General features: G+C 70.4%; 3 protein-coding genes across 5 annotated transcripts; 1 reads left to right on the forward strand and 2 right to left on the reverse strand.

Annotated features, from left to right (window-relative positions):
• Positions 1–434: 434 nt before the first annotated feature.
• On the reverse strand, positions 435–2,853 carry RPUSD1 (RNA pseudouridine synthase domain containing 1). Of its 2 annotated transcripts, XM_045541040.1 has the most exons (6): positions 2,746–2,853; positions 2,040–2,228; positions 1,788–1,911; positions 1,514–1,616; positions 1,270–1,371; positions 435–893 (listed from the first exon to the last, which is right to left on the reverse strand). In XM_045541040.1, exons 2-6 carry the CDS (start codon positions 2,219–2,221, stop codon positions 466–468), a joined length of 939 nt encoding a protein of 312 aa, XP_045396996.1. In that variant the 5' UTR covers positions 2,222–2,228; positions 2,746–2,853; the 3' UTR covers positions 435–465. The 2 variants fall into 2 exon arrangements, with proteins under 2 accessions (XP_045396996.1, XP_045396997.1); XM_045541041.1 differs by lacking the exons at positions 435–893; positions 1,514–1,616; positions 2,746–2,853 and having other exon boundaries at positions 1,282–1,371; positions 2,040–2,570.
• A 267-nt stretch (positions 2,854–3,120) lies between these two features.
• CHTF18 (chromosome transmission fidelity factor 18) lies at positions 3,121–12,228 on the forward strand. 2 transcript variants are annotated; one of them, XM_045541042.1, is made up of 22 exons: positions 3,121–3,237; positions 3,599–3,796; positions 3,880–4,030; positions 4,203–4,371; positions 4,774–4,866; positions 4,950–5,002; positions 5,137–5,278; positions 5,794–6,003; positions 6,479–6,576; positions 6,861–6,984; positions 7,065–7,216; positions 7,306–7,399; positions 7,714–7,812; positions 8,245–8,375; positions 8,952–9,099; positions 9,843–10,067; positions 10,154–10,303; positions 10,389–10,519; positions 11,100–11,244; positions 11,373–11,498; positions 11,826–11,883; positions 11,961–12,228. In XM_045541042.1, exons 1-22 carry the CDS (start codon positions 3,144–3,146, stop codon positions 12,095–12,097), a joined length of 2,928 nt encoding a protein of 975 aa, XP_045396998.1. In that variant the 5' UTR covers positions 3,121–3,143; the 3' UTR covers positions 12,098–12,228. The 2 variants fall into 2 exon arrangements, with proteins under 2 accessions (XP_045396998.1, XP_045396999.1); XM_045541043.1 differs by lacking the exons at positions 4,950–5,002; positions 5,137–5,278.
• A 10-nt stretch (positions 12,229–12,238) lies between these two features.
• Positions 12,239–13,188, reverse strand: GNG13 (G protein subunit gamma 13). Its single transcript, XM_045541045.1, has 2 exons — positions 12,495–13,188; positions 12,239–12,372 (listed from the first exon to the last, which is right to left on the reverse strand). The coding sequence occupies exons 1-2, from the start codon at positions 12,590–12,592 to the stop codon at positions 12,267–12,269; spliced, it is 204 nt and encodes a 67-aa protein (XP_045397001.1). The 5' UTR covers positions 12,593–13,188; the 3' UTR covers positions 12,239–12,266.
• Between the last annotated feature and the right edge of the window lie 1,894 nt (positions 13,189–15,082).

Raw genomic sequence — 15,082 nt, forward strand, 5'->3', positions numbered from 1 at the left:
GGGGTGCTGGGGTGGTCTGGGGCTGAGACCCAGGTGACGAGGCCGGAACGGCCCCTTCCAGTCCCTCTGGGGGAAGAGCACACCCGGGGACAGAGGCCAGCCCAGACCCTGGTTCTGCTCTTCCAGCAGGTGACTGTGGGCAGGTCCCTAAAACGGAAGCCCCTGGGTGAAGCTTCAGAGCTGGAAGCTGCTCCAGGAGGGAGGAAGGGCCTTGGTTTCCTCCCTGGGGACGCTGGGAGGAGGGCCCAGGACAGGGCGTCAGTCTCTTGGCCCGAGGCGCCAACCTTGCCAGAGATCGCGGCTGCCCGGCGCCCCCTGCTGGCCCTTCCCGCAGGCCTGGGCGGCCCTGGTCCTCCTCCGCCTTGGCCACCAGACGCCACCTGCTCGGATGGGCCCAGGGCTCTGGCGCACAGCCCCCACCCCCAGGGGTCCCAGCCCCCACCCCCTCCTGCAGCCCGACAGGGCTCAGTTGTCCGGTTCCAGCGTCCACTCTGACAGCCACTGCAGGCAGGAGGCTCTCTGTGCCTCGGTCTCGGGGGACTTGGTGCAGGGCGGTGGGGGCCGGCCTGGCCCAGGCAGGAGCGTGGAGGGGCTGCATGGCCCGGGGCCCCCGTCCATGGGGTCGGGGTCAGGGGCAGCCCGCAAGGCCTGGACAAGCTGGTCGAGCGGCTGCACCAGGATGTGGGGGCTCCAGCAGGCGTCGAGGGAGGGCAGGAAGGGGTCCGGCGTGCAGGCCTCCACGCACTCGGCCCGCGTGGGGATGCGCAGGTAGAAGGCGTGCAGCATCATGCGGAAAGGCTGGTCCTCCCGGCCCGCGGCCTGCCCGTAGGTGAGGTCGCCTACCACGGGGTGACCGAGGGCACTGCAGTGCACCCGCAGCTGGTGTGTCCGGCCTGCGGGGTGGGGGCGAGTCAGGCTGGGGGGGCTCCACACCCATAACCGCCACCTGCCTCGTGTCACAGCCAACCTCTCCCACGCAGCCTCAGAGCCTCCCGGCAACCCCTGGGACAGGACCCTCCCTGTCCTCCACCACAGACGAGGCCGTCAGCGCTCAGGACTGCCCCGAGGGTCACCGCCGGCCAGAGCAGGGCCAGGGCGGCACCTGGTCCGGCTGCAGAACCCAGGCCAGCGAGACCCCCACACCAGGTGAGAGGCTGCGGGTCTCGGAGTGGAGGGTGCTGTTCTTGGCTGCACCTGGATGCCACTCCGCCTCTGTGCCTCCACCTTTCTCTCCCCCGAAACTGGGGCACTGCCCACGCGGGCACACACCTGTGAGAGGCTTCAGCAGCACTTTGGAGACAGGGTCGCCCGCGTACAGCCCGTGTTCCAGGACAACCAGCTCCGTGAGGCTTGGCTTTGGGTTCTCACACCCTGGGGAGCAAAGAGGTGCATGAGGGTTAGCTGGGCCAGCACGGGCCTCAGCCAATCCCAACCCAGGACGCCTGCCTGAGTCGGCCCTGTCCACACGGGGTCCTGCTAGGCGACACGTGCCCTCGGCCCCCGCCTGCCGTACCCTGCGTGCCCTCGATGCACATGGTGTGAGCCCGGCCTTCCGTGCTGTTCCTGCCGATGGCGTAACTGATGGTCACCTGGCTGTCCTGGACGTGCCCCCGCACCTGCAAGGCAGGGATCACACGCTGCTCAGGGGGCCAGCCTACCACTGCCAGGGAGCCCACCTGACGTCCAGGTGGCCACGTGGCACACAGTGGGCAGCTCGGCACCAAGGGGCCTGCCCTAGCAGGCTGGGAGTCCCGAGTTCCCTCGGCCCGCCCCCCCCCCGGACTTACTAGCGCCAGATAAGCCTTGGTTACACGGCGCTCCTTGAAGCACCTGTACGCGCTGCCTGCAGCTGCCTTGTTCAGGGCCACGCACAGCGCCCCGCTGGTGGAGAAGTCCAGCTGGTGGCAGAACCTGTGACGGGGCAGAGCGTCAGCCGTGGCTGGAGTCGGGGGCAGTGGCCTTCAGGGCGGTGTCCAGCATCTGAGCCACCTCCTTGGACAGGCACCGGCGAGAGGCTACCTCCTCCCTGCCCTGCGTACCTGAACCCGTAGCAGGTGTCAGGGTCGGCCAGCTCGGGGAAGCGATGCCGCAGCTGCTTCTGGAGGGTCAGTGTCTCCTGCCACGTCTTGCTGTCGATGCGCACGTCCCAGTGCTTGTTCACCACCAGGAAGTCGCCGCTCCGGTATACGATGGACAGGTTCTCCACGCTGCCCGGCTCCATGGCGGGCCTGCCACCCAGGGTGGGAGTGTGCGTGAGGGCGTGGCGGCACCCAGCCCACGCCACAGACGTCGCCCCCCCAGGCCTCTGGCTGAAGCCACCAGGCGAGCTGCGGACCTACTGTGCGAGCGGCCCCGGCCCTCCATCCCTGAGGCCCGGCCCAGGAACCAGTGGGGGTCAGCCTGGCTCCGGGTGACCGTGAGGGGCCCTCCCTGACCGGGACCTCGCAGAGCAGCCTTGTCCTCCGGCCCCGCAGACCCTCCCAGCCAGCGCGGACGGTGACGAGGGCCTTCTCCCGAGTGGGCAGGGGCAGGAGCGGGGCTGCCTGGAGCGCCGGTGCCGGTGCAGGTGCAGGTGCAGGTGCCGGCTGGGCCCCTCGCTCGCCCGCAGGCCCCACGCGGCGCCGCTCCCGGTCCCGCCCGCGCCCCACTGAGTCCTGCGGGGCGACGGGCGTGACGCTTGGGGCCCAGGTCCGGGCAGATCCGGATCCACGCCCTCCCTGCGGCCCTGCCCGCTCGGAGACCGACCTGCTGCCGCGACGCGCCGCCGGGCCCCGCACGCCGCCCTGGACCCCGGCTCCAGCCCCCGCGTTCCCGCCGAGACCCAGCGACCCGCGACAGCCGCTCGGGACACGCAGCGCCGACCCAGCCCGACCCGGCCTGCGCGCGCAGCCCCGCCTCCGCCCCGCCCACGGCCCGCCTCCGCCGCGGACGGGCGGCTGCACAGGCCAATGGCAAGCGCTCCGGGGCCCGTTGTTGTGACTACCGGCAGAGACTCGGCCCCGCCCGCCTCGCGCAGCCACGCCCCCGCCCCGCTGACCAATGGCGAGCGCCGCTGGGCACGCCGGCCGCTGATTGGCGGCGCCGAGGCGCTCGGGGCGGGGCGGCGGCGGCGCGGGAGTCCGAGCGGGCCCGGCGCGCCCGCCATGGAGGAGGACTACGAGTGGGAGCTGCGCGGCGTCGAGGATGACTTCCGCCGCCAGTTCGCCGCCGAGCTCGAGGTGCTGGCCGAGCTGGAAGGTGGGCGCGGGCCCGGGGCGCATCCTGGCCCGGCCGTGGTCCTGCCCGCCGCCCCCGCCGCGGGGCCGCTCTGCAGGCCGCCCGGGGTCCCGTCCGCCCGGGGTCCCTTCCTCGCGGGGTCCCGTCCGCCCGGGGTCCCTTCCGCCCCCTCTCCTGTACGGCGGGACCACGACCCCACCCCGGGCAGTCAGGGAGGGCTTCCCGGAGGAGGTGAGACGCCAGGAGCCGGGCGACCAGGAGGACCTGCCGGGGGAGGTTGAGCCGGAGACCGGGGCCTGCGGCGCCGCCGTGGACGGACGTACTGCCGCCAAGCGGCGTCTGGTTGCCCTGGGCAGCTGCTGTGAACCTTCTCTCCCTGCAGGGATGCCGACTCTGTCACCCTCCCGAGCCCCCCAGCCCGCGGTGGTGGGCCGGCCGCGGCTCACGTTCGAGGAGGCCATCGCTGGAGGGGACGCCGCCACCCACTCCGCGCCCGCTGGATCTCCGGGGCAGAGCACGGGCCGTTCCAGGAAGAGACCAGTGGATGCTGACTTCCAGGGGGATGGGCTCCTGCCTCCCAGTACGTCCCCAGCATCGCTCGGGCGCTTGGGGTGGTGCCAGGCCGGGGAAGGGCTTCCTGTTCCCTCTGTGTATCTCTTGCAGCCCCTAAAATCAAGCGGTCCAGGCTGGAGGTAGCCAAGAGGCTGGACTTTACGCCAGAGGAGATGGAGGAGCCACCACTGCCTGACTCCCCAGCCAGGGACATCACCCCCCCGCCCAGTCCTGAGATCCCCACCGAGCCGTGGGGCGACGGGTGTGTGGCTGGGGGCATGGCTGTCCCACCCCATGTGTCCAGGGGGACTTGGAAGGATCCTGTTCCCTGAACGAGGCCTGGGGTGGGGACCTGCGGGAGGACACCCCAGCTGGGGACAGATCCAGGCACCCCGTCCCAGGGTGACAGGGACTGAGGCCCGGTCCCCGCCCAGGCCCTCCGACGCTGGTGCTGACGGGGCTCTCACACGGGCCTCCCCGGCCGCCCGAAATCCAGTCCTGAGGCGGCCCCCCGTTCTGGAGGACTACGTCAACGTGACGTCCACGCGTGGCGACCGCGCCTTCCTGGTGCTGCGGGCAGATCCCACGGGCACCGGGGTGCAGGTGGGCGGGCGCCGTGTGGCCGCTGACAGGGCCGAGGGTGGGGGGCCCATGCCCGGGGGGATGTCTGGGTTGCTGAAGTCGGGCCACGTCCATACAGCTGGGGACTGGGGAAGAGCGAAGCTGCTTCGGGGACGCGGCCTTGACGGCCCACCGTGCTGCGCAGGCTGCTCGGGTGCCCCCCGTGTGTGCCCTAAGGGTGGGGAGCCCCCCTCCCCGACGTTGGCATTGCTCGTCTGGGTGGTTTCCTCCCTGGGCCCCTGACCAGACGGGTCTCTTCCACCTCGCTTGGCTGTCTTACGTGGGGGGTTCCCACCTGGGCCCCTGAGCACTACGGGGGGGCTGTGGGTAACCCCATGGCCTAGAAGAGGCCCAGAGGTGACTGTCACCCTGCCTTCCCCACAGAGCCCCCTCCTGGACATCCGGTGGCGAGGCCACGGGCAGCTGGACCTGCTGGGTGTGTCGTTTGCGTCCCTGAAGGAGCAGGTCCACAGTGAGGTCGGGTTCCTGGGATTCGCGGGAGGGGCGGTGGGGGTGACCGGCCGCCCGAGGCCTCCTGACCCCAGGTCTCCTTCGCACAGCGACGGCAGCGGCTGCTCAAGGAGGCCCAGTGGCTCTCAGACACCCTGTGCAGGTGACTTGGTGGGCCCCTCCGGCCCAGAGCCCTTCCTGGCTCTTGGACCAACCCCCAGCTTGTGTCCTGTGGGGCTGTGGGGTCAGCATGGTCCCTGCCAGGGGTCCGGTGGCTCAGGGCATCATGTTCTCCAGCCTCAGGTCAGAGGAGGAGGAGGAGGCCCAGCCTGCAGGGGCCCCGGAGGAGGAGCCAGTGGGCGGCCAAGACGCCTCCCAGCAATGCCTCTGGGTGGACGAGTTTGCCCCCCAGCACTACACGGAGCTGCTCAGTGACGACGTGAGGTTTTGGTCGCGCTCGAGTGTGACTGGCTTTCCGTTACCAGGAGGAAAGAACCTGGGCCCCAGCCGGTCCCGGCATTGCCATCTCACAGGGCACGGATGGGGGCTCAGGTCTGCCTCACCTAGTTGAGGCAGCGATTGGTGACCGCACAGCCTGCAGGGCAGGGGGGTGGTGGGGACGCTGTGCCCGCCAGGGCCGCGCCCTCTGCAGCAGCCTTGCTCTCCCGCAGCCCCCGGGCAGGGGAACTGGTCTGTACAGGGCTGCCTGCCGCTGCTCACCTGTGCCCTGCTGTGAGCTGGGATGGGGGTCTGGGGCATCCCCTGCCCTAAGTCTTGGTCCCCTTTCCTGTCCCCACTGTGGCACTCACCGGCAGGGTGACCAAGGGCTGGCCATCCACCGCGAGGCCCAGCATCCCTGTCTGTGTCTCGGGGCCGCAAGTTCACCCGAGGGCAGGCACAGGTCCTGGTGCCACTGGGCCGGGGTTCCCTCAGGCTTCACCTCCCTCCCCACAGTTCACCAACCGCTGCCTCCTCAAGTGGCTGAAGCTGTGGGACCCGGTGGTGTTTGGCCACGAGAGGCCCGCCCGGAAGCCCAGGCCCAGTGCCGAGCCGGCCCGGGTCAGCAAGGAGGCCACGGCCTCGGGCAAGTGGAAGAGCCACGAGCAGGTGGTGGAGGAGATGCTGGAGGCCGAGCTGGACCCGAGCCAGCGGCCCCGGCAGAAGGTGAGGCCCCTGGCCGTGCTGCAGGTGCCGCGGAGCCTGAGGCTTTGCTCTCTCAGCAGCCGGTGCATCGCAGCCTCTGGGTCCCGCGAGGCACGTTTACCTTCTCTGGGGGTCTTGGCGTGAGGCGCTGCGAGCACGAGCCGGAACTTAGATCCGTCCTAGCGGTTCAGACGAAGCCGACACCCTGCAGAGGCTCCGTGTCTCGCCAGGATGACCTGGGGGTGGCGGGTGGTTTCCGGGGGTTGGTCATACGGGTTCCAGCGTGTTCTTGTCCAGTGCCCGTGCGACTCGCCTCACGCAGGGCTCTCTGTTGAGGAGCGCTGTCTGCACGTTTGTGTGGGGTTGGTTCCTGTTTGGCAGCCGGGGGTGCGGGGAGAGCACCCGGTGTCGGGCCAGGAGTTTCACCTCTGGCTGCTGGGCGGAGCTTCCCGGAGGCCTGTGTGTGGCAGCTCTTCTTCCTCTGCCCTGGCCGCAGGTGGCGTTGCTGTGCGGACCCCCGGGGCTGGGCAAGACCACCCTGGCTCACGTGATTGCGCGGCACGCGGGGTACTCCGTGGTGGAGATGAACGCAAGGCGAGTGGGGCAGGAGGCCGGTCTCTGGTTCCTTGTCTGTCCGGGCACGCTCCGCTGAGCTTGGGCTGCAGCCCGAGACCTGAGGGAGGTTGTCCTGTCTCCAGGGTGGGCGGGGGGAGCATGTCCTCGCTCGGGGCTCACTGCGTGTTGCAGCCATATCTAGCGCTGGCTTCATGGTGTAGGCGGGCCTCCAGCCGGGGGGCTGTCCTGCCAGGGACGCCGGCTGCTGCCCGCGCTGAGGGCACGGCTGCCCTGACGACCCCTCCCTGACCTCACTGCTCCAGTGATGACCGCAGCCCGGAGGCCTTCCGGACGCGCATCGAGGCCGCCACGCAGATGGAGTCGGTGCTGGGTGCCGGGGGGAGGCCCAACTGCCTGGTCATCGACGAGATCGACGGGGCCCCCACGGTGGGCCTCCCTGATGCTGCGGGCGGGCGGGCGGGCGGGCTCTGGGGCCTTGGCTCACTGCGCCCCCTGCACCCCTGCAGGCTGCCATCAACATCCTCTTGAGTGTCCTGAACCGCAGGGGCCCACAGGAGGTGGAGCCGAGGGGCCCGGCCGTGCCCGCGGGTGGAGGCCGCCGGGGCCGTGCAGGGTGGGGGCTCCTGACGAGGCCCATCGTCTGCATCTGCAACGACCAGTGAGTGGGCAGCAGGAGGCGCCTGTGCCCCTGGGTGGTGCCCGCCCTGGCGGTGCCCCCGGTGAGGGTGCTGCCGTCCCCTCCCCCAGGTTTGCGCCGGCCCTGCGGCAGCTGAAGCAGCAAGCCTTCCTGCTCCACTTCCCGCCGACTCTGCCCTCCAGGCTGGTGCAGCGGCTGCAGGAGGTCAGTGGGGCAGGGCCTGGCCCAGCAGGCGCACGGCCGGCTCCGGTGGGGTGTGGCCCCTGTTCCCCGGTGTCCCCTGCGGGCTCAGGACGTGGTGGTGGTGGCATCTGGACTGGCCCAGTCCCTGGTGGAGGGTGGCCCTGGGCAGGGCCGAGGCCAGTCCACGGACACGGTTTTTGGCGCCTGCGGGACAAGGGCTGCTCTTCCCCTGTCTCCAGGAACAGGGTTGTGGCCACAGGGGGGCCTCTGAGCGGGGCCGTCCTGGGGGGCCCTCAGGGCAGCAGGAGGGCTCAGCACCTGCGCCCACCCCGCAGATCTCCCTGCGGCAGGGCGTGCGAGCTGAGCCGGGCGCGCTGGCCGCTCTCTGCGAGAAGGCTGACAACGACATCCGCGCCTGCGTCAACACCCTGCAGGTGGCTGGGCCGCGGGGGGGGGGGCGTCAACACCCTGCAGGTGGCTGGGCCACAGTGGGGGGGGCTGGGGGGGTCAACACCCTGCAGGTGGCTGGGCCACAGTGGGGGGGGCGGGGGGGGCGTCAACACCCTGCAGGTGGCTGGGCCGCGGTGGGGGGGGGGCGTCAACACCCTGCAGGTGGCTGGGCCACGGTGGGGGGGGCTGGGGGGGCGTCAACACCCTGCAGGTGGCTGGGCCACAGTGGGGGGGGCTGGGGGGGCGTCAACACCCTGCAGGTGGCTGGGCCGCGGTGGGGGGGGGGCGTCAACACCCTGCAGGTGGCTGGGCCGCGGTGGGGGGGGCTGGGGGGGCGTCAACACCCTGTAGGTGGCTGGGCCACCGTGGGGGTGGGGGGCTGGGGGGGGCTGCCTCTCACCCCACCCCGTGTCCAGTTCCTGCACAGGCGGGGCCGGCGGCAGCTGAGAGTGCGGGACGTGCACGCCGCGCCTGTTGGCCTCAAGGACCAGCGCAAGGGGCTCTTCTCGGTGTGGCAGGAGGTCTTCCAGCTGCCGCGGGCACAGAGGTGGGCAGCGGGCGGCCCGGACGCGGCGTCTGTCAGGGCCCCAGGACGCGGGCCTTGCGTGTGCAGCCAGCCCCACCTGCACGGGGACCCAGCGCCCAGGAGCCGGGGGGCCGCCCAACCCGGCCTTCCAGGCTGTGCCTCGGCCTCCCCGGCCCTCGTGGGAAGGGTGCCCCGACGTTGCGAGGGCCCCCAGGGTGCAGCTCTGGCCTGGCCCCCGTCTCTGCCTCAGGCCCACCCTCATCTTTGCCACGTTTTGGTCTCTGGGCTGTGATCTTGGAGCTCCTGGCTGCCCGGGCAGCGCCGGGAGGCCGCTGGGGCAGGGAGCAGTCAGCGTCTGGGGAGGGACCCAGGGCTGCTCAGCCTGCGGGATGTGCTGTTCCCAGCCCGGTCCCTGAGGTGACTTCCCCGAGGGTCAGTCCAGGAGGGTCAGTCTAGGGCTGGGGGCCCTGCTGGGGCGTCCTGGCGATTCCAGAGCATGGTCAGCGCAGACACCCAGGGTGCTGCCGGGCAGCGGAGTGGGCGGCGGGGCTGCCGCTGCCTCCCCAAGGCCCAGCCCACCCCCGCACCCGTCTGCAGGAGACGCCTGGGCCAGGACGCGGCCCTGCCCGCCCGCATGCTTCAGCTTGGCCACGGGGACACGGGCTCCCTGACCACGGCCTCACAGCGGTTCTACCACATTTTGCACGTCGCCACCTCCTCTGGCGAGCACGAGAAGGTGGTCCAGGTACCTGCTCTGCTCTCCCGCAAGCGTTGCCTGGTGCCCGGTGCCCCCCGGGAGTGGACAGGGAGCAGGAGACGCTAGGGGGGCTGGGTGAGAGGAGGCCGGGAGCGGGGGTGGTGGGGATGGGGTGCCAGGAGGGCTCTCAGGTGGCCGTGAGCAGTGGGGGACGGGGTGGGGAGGGATGAGGGGGCGAGCAGGGAGGCCTGGAGGGTACCAGGGGCCTGGAGGGGGGAGGGGAGAGGGGGTGTCTGACCCAGGGATCCGTGGGTGGGGGCTGGAGCCTCTGCCACCCTCTGACCGGGGAGGGGCTGGGTTCTGGTCGGAGCGTGCAGGTGGAGTGGGCTTTTGGCCTGAGCAGGGGCAGAGGTCCCGGCACCCCCACCTCAGCCCTGGGAAAGCCGGGCCTAAGCTGCCTCTTGACTCTAAGCCGCTTTGGATTAGCGGCTGGGGATCCGGGCCAGTCCGGAAATCCGTGGTGTGTTGGTGCCTCGGGGTGGGATCCCACGTGGGGGGAGTGGGCCTCGCGCCCTGGTGGTGTGGAGGGAGGGGCTGCGGCTGGCCCCCTCTGGCTCCTGGAGGCCAGTGGGTGGTTCTCCCCTGGGGTCTTCGTCCTGCTGAGTGAGCGGCGCAGGGTGCACCCTCCCAGCCCCCCCAGGCCCGTGGTGCTCGCTCCTGGTGTTTGCCCACGGCCCCCAGACCCGGGCTTGGCGGGCCGCGGGACTGAGGCCTGCCCACCGCCGCCACAGGGTCTGTTCGACAACTTCCTGCGCCTGCACCCGCGGGACTCCAGCCTGGGCACCGTGTGCGCCGCCCTCGACTGGTTGGCCTTCGACGACCTGCTGGCACAGGCCGCCCACCACGGCCAGAGCTTCCAGCTGCTGCGCTACGTGTCCTTCCTGCCCGTGGCCTTCCACGTGCTCTTTGCCCGCAGCCACGTGCCAAGGATCAGCTTCCCCAGCAGCCAGCAGGAGGTGCCCCCCACCCCGCCCAGGGTCTGGCCCCGGGGTCCCGGCCCCGAGGTCCCAGGTGATCTTGCCCGATTCACCCTCTGCCCCAGGCCCAGAACCGGACCAGCCAGACGAGGAACCTGATCCAGACGCTGGTGTCAGGCATGGCGCCAGCCACGCGCAGCCGGGCTGCGCCCCAGGCCCTCGTCCTGGACGCCCTGTGCCTGCTCCTGGACATCCTCGCGCCCAAGCTGCGCCCCGTGAGTGCCGAGCCCCGGGGAGGGCGGGGGCTCCTGGGGGCAGGCCCTGCCTTGCTCAGCCTCCCACCTGCCGCCCCCTGCCCAGGTGAGCACACAGCTGTACGGTGCCCGCGAGAAGCAGCAGCTGGCCAGCCTCGTGGGCACCATGCTCGCCTACAGCCTCACCTACCGCCAGGAGCGCACGCCCGACGGGCAGTATGTCTACAGGCTGGAGCCGTGAGTCCCGGTGGGGCTTAGGCCTGGGGGCTGGGCGGGAGTCTGGAAGTGTGGTCTTACCACGGTGTCCGGGAGTGGCCAGTCCCAGTGTGGCCTTTGCTCAGGTGGGACTGTGAGATGGGGGTCGCTGCCCAGCCCCCCAGGTGGGGCACAGCCTGGGACCTGTTTTATTGCAGAGCCTTTCCCAGCCTTCATGCCCCACCAAAGCAGTCCCCAGAGGCCCCCCGAGCTGGGTGGCCCGTGTGTGACTAGTGCTCCCAGGACTCTGTTTCCCACCTGAGATGGTTGTGGGGGGCGGGGACACAGCGTGCAGCCCAGGAGCCCCAGCAGGGTCCACCTGCCATCTTATTTTTTCTCCTGCGTCCCTGGGTAGGTTCTGTTTTCATCCCCACTACAGCTGGGGAAACCAAGGCTCGGGACATTAAGCCCCGGCTGCCCCAGGGCTGGGGTGCCGCAGCGCCGAGACCGCCCCACACGACAGCTCTCCAGCTGTGGCGTTTGGGGTTCGTGCGCCAGGTGGTCCCCGGCCCATCCCTGCTGACTGGGTGCCCTGGTGTCCTGCCTCCCCTGCCCTGAGCAGGAACGTGGAGGAGGTCTGCCGCTTCCCCGAGCTGCCTGCCCGCAAGCCCCTCACCTACCAGGCCAAGCAGCTCATCGCCCGGGAGATTGAGGTGGAGAAGATGCGGCGGGCCGAGGCTGTGTCGCGGGCTGGGAACGGCCCCCCGGTGAGCCTGCCTGGGCTCTTGGAACAGAGGGGGCTTGGGGGCAGGGCCTGGGAGGGGACACTGTCCCCGCTCTGGCCTTGTCCAGCCAGCCCTCCCTGACAGCCCTCCCTGAATCCTGCTCCCTGCAGGTGGACAGGAGCCCCGCGGGACCGGAGGGTCCCTTGGGAGGCGGTGGGGAGAAGGATGCCTGCCGACCTCTGCGCAACCACGAGCAGCGGCTGGAGCACATCATGAGAGCCGTCCGGGAGGAGCAGGTGTGGGGCGGGGCCAGAGCTGCTGTGGGGCGGGGCCATTGGCCGAGAGGGTGGGGCTGTCCTGAAGGTCTGGCTCCCTCCACCTCGCATGACAATGTTCCACCTGGGTCTCAGTTTCCCATCTGGGCGGGAGAGCGGTCCTGATGGGGAACAGGCGGCTGTGAGGTGGTGAGGGATGTGGGGGTGGTGGCCTGAGCAGGGTCAGGAAAGGCTCTCGGCGCTTGGGACCCCTCCTCCCTGGGGATGGCCCCTGGGTCCTCCCGTCTGGCACCAGGGGCCACACAGGGGTCCGTCCCACGAGGCTAATGGGCCCCTTCTCCCCGTCAGCCTGAGAGGGACTTCTTCGGACGTGTGGTCGTCAGGAGTGCGGCAGCCCCCAGGGCAGGTGTGTGCAGGGGTCCGGGGGGCCTGGGGGCTGGGGGGCCTGGGCTGGGCCAAGGAGCAGCCTCGTGTCCCCCGCAGAGGACGTGGCCCTGGAGAAGGACACAGTGGAGCGGCGCATGGGCACAGCGGTGGGCAGGAGCGAGGTCTGGTTCCGCTTCAACGAGGGCGTCTCCAATGCCGTGCGGCGCAGCCTGTACATCAGGGACCTGCTGTAGCCCCAGGCCCAGGGGCTGACCCCACGGTGGACGCCCGCAGCCCATGGGGGCCCTTGGCGTTGCTTTATCTCCACAGAACACGCGCGAAACACAGAGCCCTGGAGGTTTTATAAAAGCCGCGCCTTTACAGACTTGCTCTGCCAACAGTCTCAGTCGGGCCGGGCGGGGCTCACAGGATGGCGCACTTGCCCTTCTCCACCCAGGGGTTGTTCTTCATCAGGTCGGGGTTCAGGAAAGGGTCCTTGGGGATCCCATCCTCGATCCACTTGAGGAGCCTGCAGGCGGTGGGGGGAGTGGTGGGTGGGCGGCGGCACCTGCCGAGCTGGGGTGTGGCTAGGCTCATGCAAACGAGCATCGCCCTGCAAATGACATGCAAATCCCGCGGCAGGGCACTCACTCGGGGATGGTCTTGGAGGACATCTCCCTCTTGAAGGCCAGCTGGTACTTGAGGCTCTCCACCTCTTTCTTCATCTGGGGCACGTCCCACTCCTCCATGGCGTCGGGGGCTTCGGAAGTGGCCAGCCTGCGGCTGGGGGCAGGGCAGGAAGCAGCAGCACCAGGGGCTGAAGCCACTGCCCCCGCTGTCCCCTCCCCACTGACCTGAGTCCCCTGGACCAAGCGAGGGAGGAAGTCCTACCACTGCTCGGGCAGGTCACCAGGGCCAGGGCCAGAGCACAGTCCCGAGAGGCCTGGCTAATGAGGCCCCACAGGCCCCCTCCCCCGTGGGGCTAGTTAGCTGCCGCAGAACTTTCCACCCTTAGCTCTGTGCCGCCTGCCCCCAGCGTACCAGGGTCCAGCTCTGGATTGGAGGGGGATGGGACCCTGCCCTGGGAGAGAGCAGCACTGGGCACACAGTGCAGGAGGGCCCTGGGACCCCCTAGCCCTCGTACCCTCCCACTTGAGGCGCACTCCCAGCTCTTGGTCGCAGACAGTAACCAAACCAGGTGGGCTGGGACCTGCCGGCCTCCCGTGGGCCTCTGCTTTGCATGGGAGAAGCCCACTCAGAGCCGGCCCTGGGGCCGGGGGGATTTGGCGGAAATTTGCATCCCTGGGAGAGTGGGGGTGTGTGCTGAGGATGCCAGGGACCTGGGCTGTGGGTGCCCCCCCCATGCCCAGTGCCGTCCTGGGAGCTGCCCTGAAACCCCCCAGCCTGGTTTCTGCGTGTGAACCACCCCGGCAAAGCCACAGGTTGAGACTTCCCAGAACACCTGCTAGCTGGGAAGGGGTGCTGCGGCAGCTCCCACCCCAGCCCACTCCAGGGGCCCAGGAGCCCTCGCTGTGCCCTGTCCCGGAGGCTGGAAGACAGGACTGGATTCCTCAACCTTGGGGGGGGGCGGGGGATGGCATGGAGTTTGGGGGCCCCTTGTCAGAGAGTCTCCATCCCCCCTGGGCTGTTGCTGTGCTGGGTGTGCCCAGGGCCTGGTGATGGTGGGAGCCTGTTGGTGACACAGTGGCCTGACCAGGAGGGGTCGTGGGAGGGTCAACCAGGAGCAGGGGTGACAGCCCGGGGAGTAGGGCTAGTCTCTGCATGCTGGGGATTCCCAGGGCCCCCCAGTTCCAGCCCCCTCATCCCTGGTGGCCCGCATGCAAACAGCCACGTGGGCGCGGGTCCAGCTCCGGGCAGGGGGCTTGGCCGCCCTGCCCACAGCCCTGCCGCCGCCTTCTGGCCCTACCTGTGCGCAGCCGCCGCCGCTGGAGCCCCGCCGCCCGCCCGCGCGTCCCGCGGACGCCCCCGGCCACGGCGCACGGCGCACTCGGCGGGCACTGCGGGCGGCGCGCACGGCGCAGGGACGCGGCTCCTCCACCGCGCGCCGCCCGCGGGCAGCACTTGGGGGCCGTTCTCCCGCTTACGGCCGCCCTCTGCCCTCCGCGGCTGCGGGAGTCGGGTGAGCCCGCGGACTGACCCCGGCAAGTCCCGGGTGTCAGTTTCCTCCTCACTACACGGGGCCTGACTTACCTTGGGAGGTGACAGCGAAGGCAAAGTGATGACAAGGGCCAGGTGCCAGCGAGGTGACAGCCAGGGCCAAGTGATGTGCAGTGAGTCGCTGGCGGGTGCCCGGCCCACTCCTGCTGCCTGGAGTCCTGGCACCGCCCCTGCCCCCCTTCTCAGGGCTGGGCTGACCCCAGAGACCGGCCTTGCCTGGCACACACTGCCAGCCGCTGCTGGTCTCGCCCAGTGGGTGGGACACACAGCCAGGGGACAGTGTGGGGCTCGGGGGTTGGCTCTCGCACTGGGCAGGGGGGTGGTTCCTGGCCGGCGTCACAATGCCTGTCCAGAGGGCCTTCGGCCGGTTAACTTGTGCCCTGGCCCAAAGGGCCCCTCTGGTCAGAGCCATCCCTCCCCTCCAGTGTCCCAGGACCCTTTGCTGGCGTCTGCAGTCTTTGCAGCCCTCAGTAGTGTCCACGGAGGAAGGCAGCGAGGGCAGGCCAGGAGGTGTGCCTCATTGGGCCCAGGATGTGAGCCTCTGCCTGCCAGGGGTCCTGGGCCCCAGGGAGGTGGCTCCCTGCTCTGGCCCTGTCCTCATTCCCTGCCCAGCAGCGGGCAGGTGGCCGGGGGTGGGAGGTGCGGCAGTTCTGCAGGCTGCGCTGAGCCCGGAATGGCCCAGGGGGTGGCCTGAGGTGCCCCCACACCATGCCCACCTGTGGTGGCTGCAGAACATGCTGCCCAGGGAGCTGAGCGCCAGGGACCCAGAGCAGGGGGTTCCCTCCTCCGCCACCTCCCTCCTCGCAGCCCTGAGTTGAGACCAAAGGCCCTGCCGTGGGGCCACAGCGGACACTCGCCCCGCGGTCCACCCCAGAGCCACCCCCCGTTTCTTCAGACGCATTTCCCGATGTCTCCTCCCGCCCCCGCCCCCGCCCCCCCCGTGGGCTCTTGGGGAAGCTGCGCCTCAGGGATCATCAGGTGACGCACGCCGCAGGCTGCAACCCGGGCAGGGGCCCCCGGGCAGCAACGCTGGCCTCACGGGGCGGCAGGACCCAGCTCCC

This window comes from Lemur catta, chromosome 2, assembly GCF_020740605.2.
Source record: "Lemur catta isolate mLemCat1 chromosome 2, mLemCat1.pri, whole genome shotgun sequence".
Taxonomy (NCBI): Eukaryota; Metazoa; Chordata; class Mammalia; order Primates; family Lemuridae; genus Lemur; species Lemur catta.

Excerpts from the sequence above, each read along its gene's own strand:
- GNG13 (XM_045541045.1), bottom strand. The coding sequence starts at position 12,592 with ATGGAGGAGTGGGACGTGCCCCAGATGAAGAAAGAGGTGGAGAGCCTC. Across the intron at positions 12,373-12,494 it reads TCCTCCAAGACCATCCCCGA|GCTCCTCAAGTGGATCGAGG; the intron begins GTGAGTGCCCTG and ends CACCGCCTGCAG.
- CHTF18 (XM_045541042.1), top strand. The coding sequence starts at position 3,144 with ATGGAGGAGGACTACGAGTGGGAGCTGCGCGGCGTCGAGGATGACTTC. Across the intron at positions 6,004-6,478 it reads GCCAGCGGCCCCGGCAGAAG|GTGGCGTTGCTGTGCGGACC; the intron begins GTGAGGCCCCTG and ends CCCTGGCCGCAG. Across the intron at positions 7,813-8,244 it reads CCTGCGTCAACACCCTGCAG|TTCCTGCACAGGCGGGGCCG; the intron begins GTGGCTGGGCCG and ends CCCCGTGTCCAG.
- RPUSD1 (XM_045541040.1), bottom strand. The coding sequence starts at position 2,221 with ATGGAGCCGGGCAGCGTGGAGAACCTGTCCATCGTATACCGGAGCGGC. Across the intron at positions 1,372-1,513 it reads GTGCATCGAGGGCACGCAGG|GGTGTGAGAACCCAAAGCCA; the intron begins GTACGGCAGGCG and ends TTTGCTCCCCAG. Across the intron at positions 894-1,269 it reads GCTGCTGAAGCCTCTCACAG|GCCGGACACACCAGCTGCGG; the intron begins GTGTGTGCCCGC and ends CCCACCCCGCAG.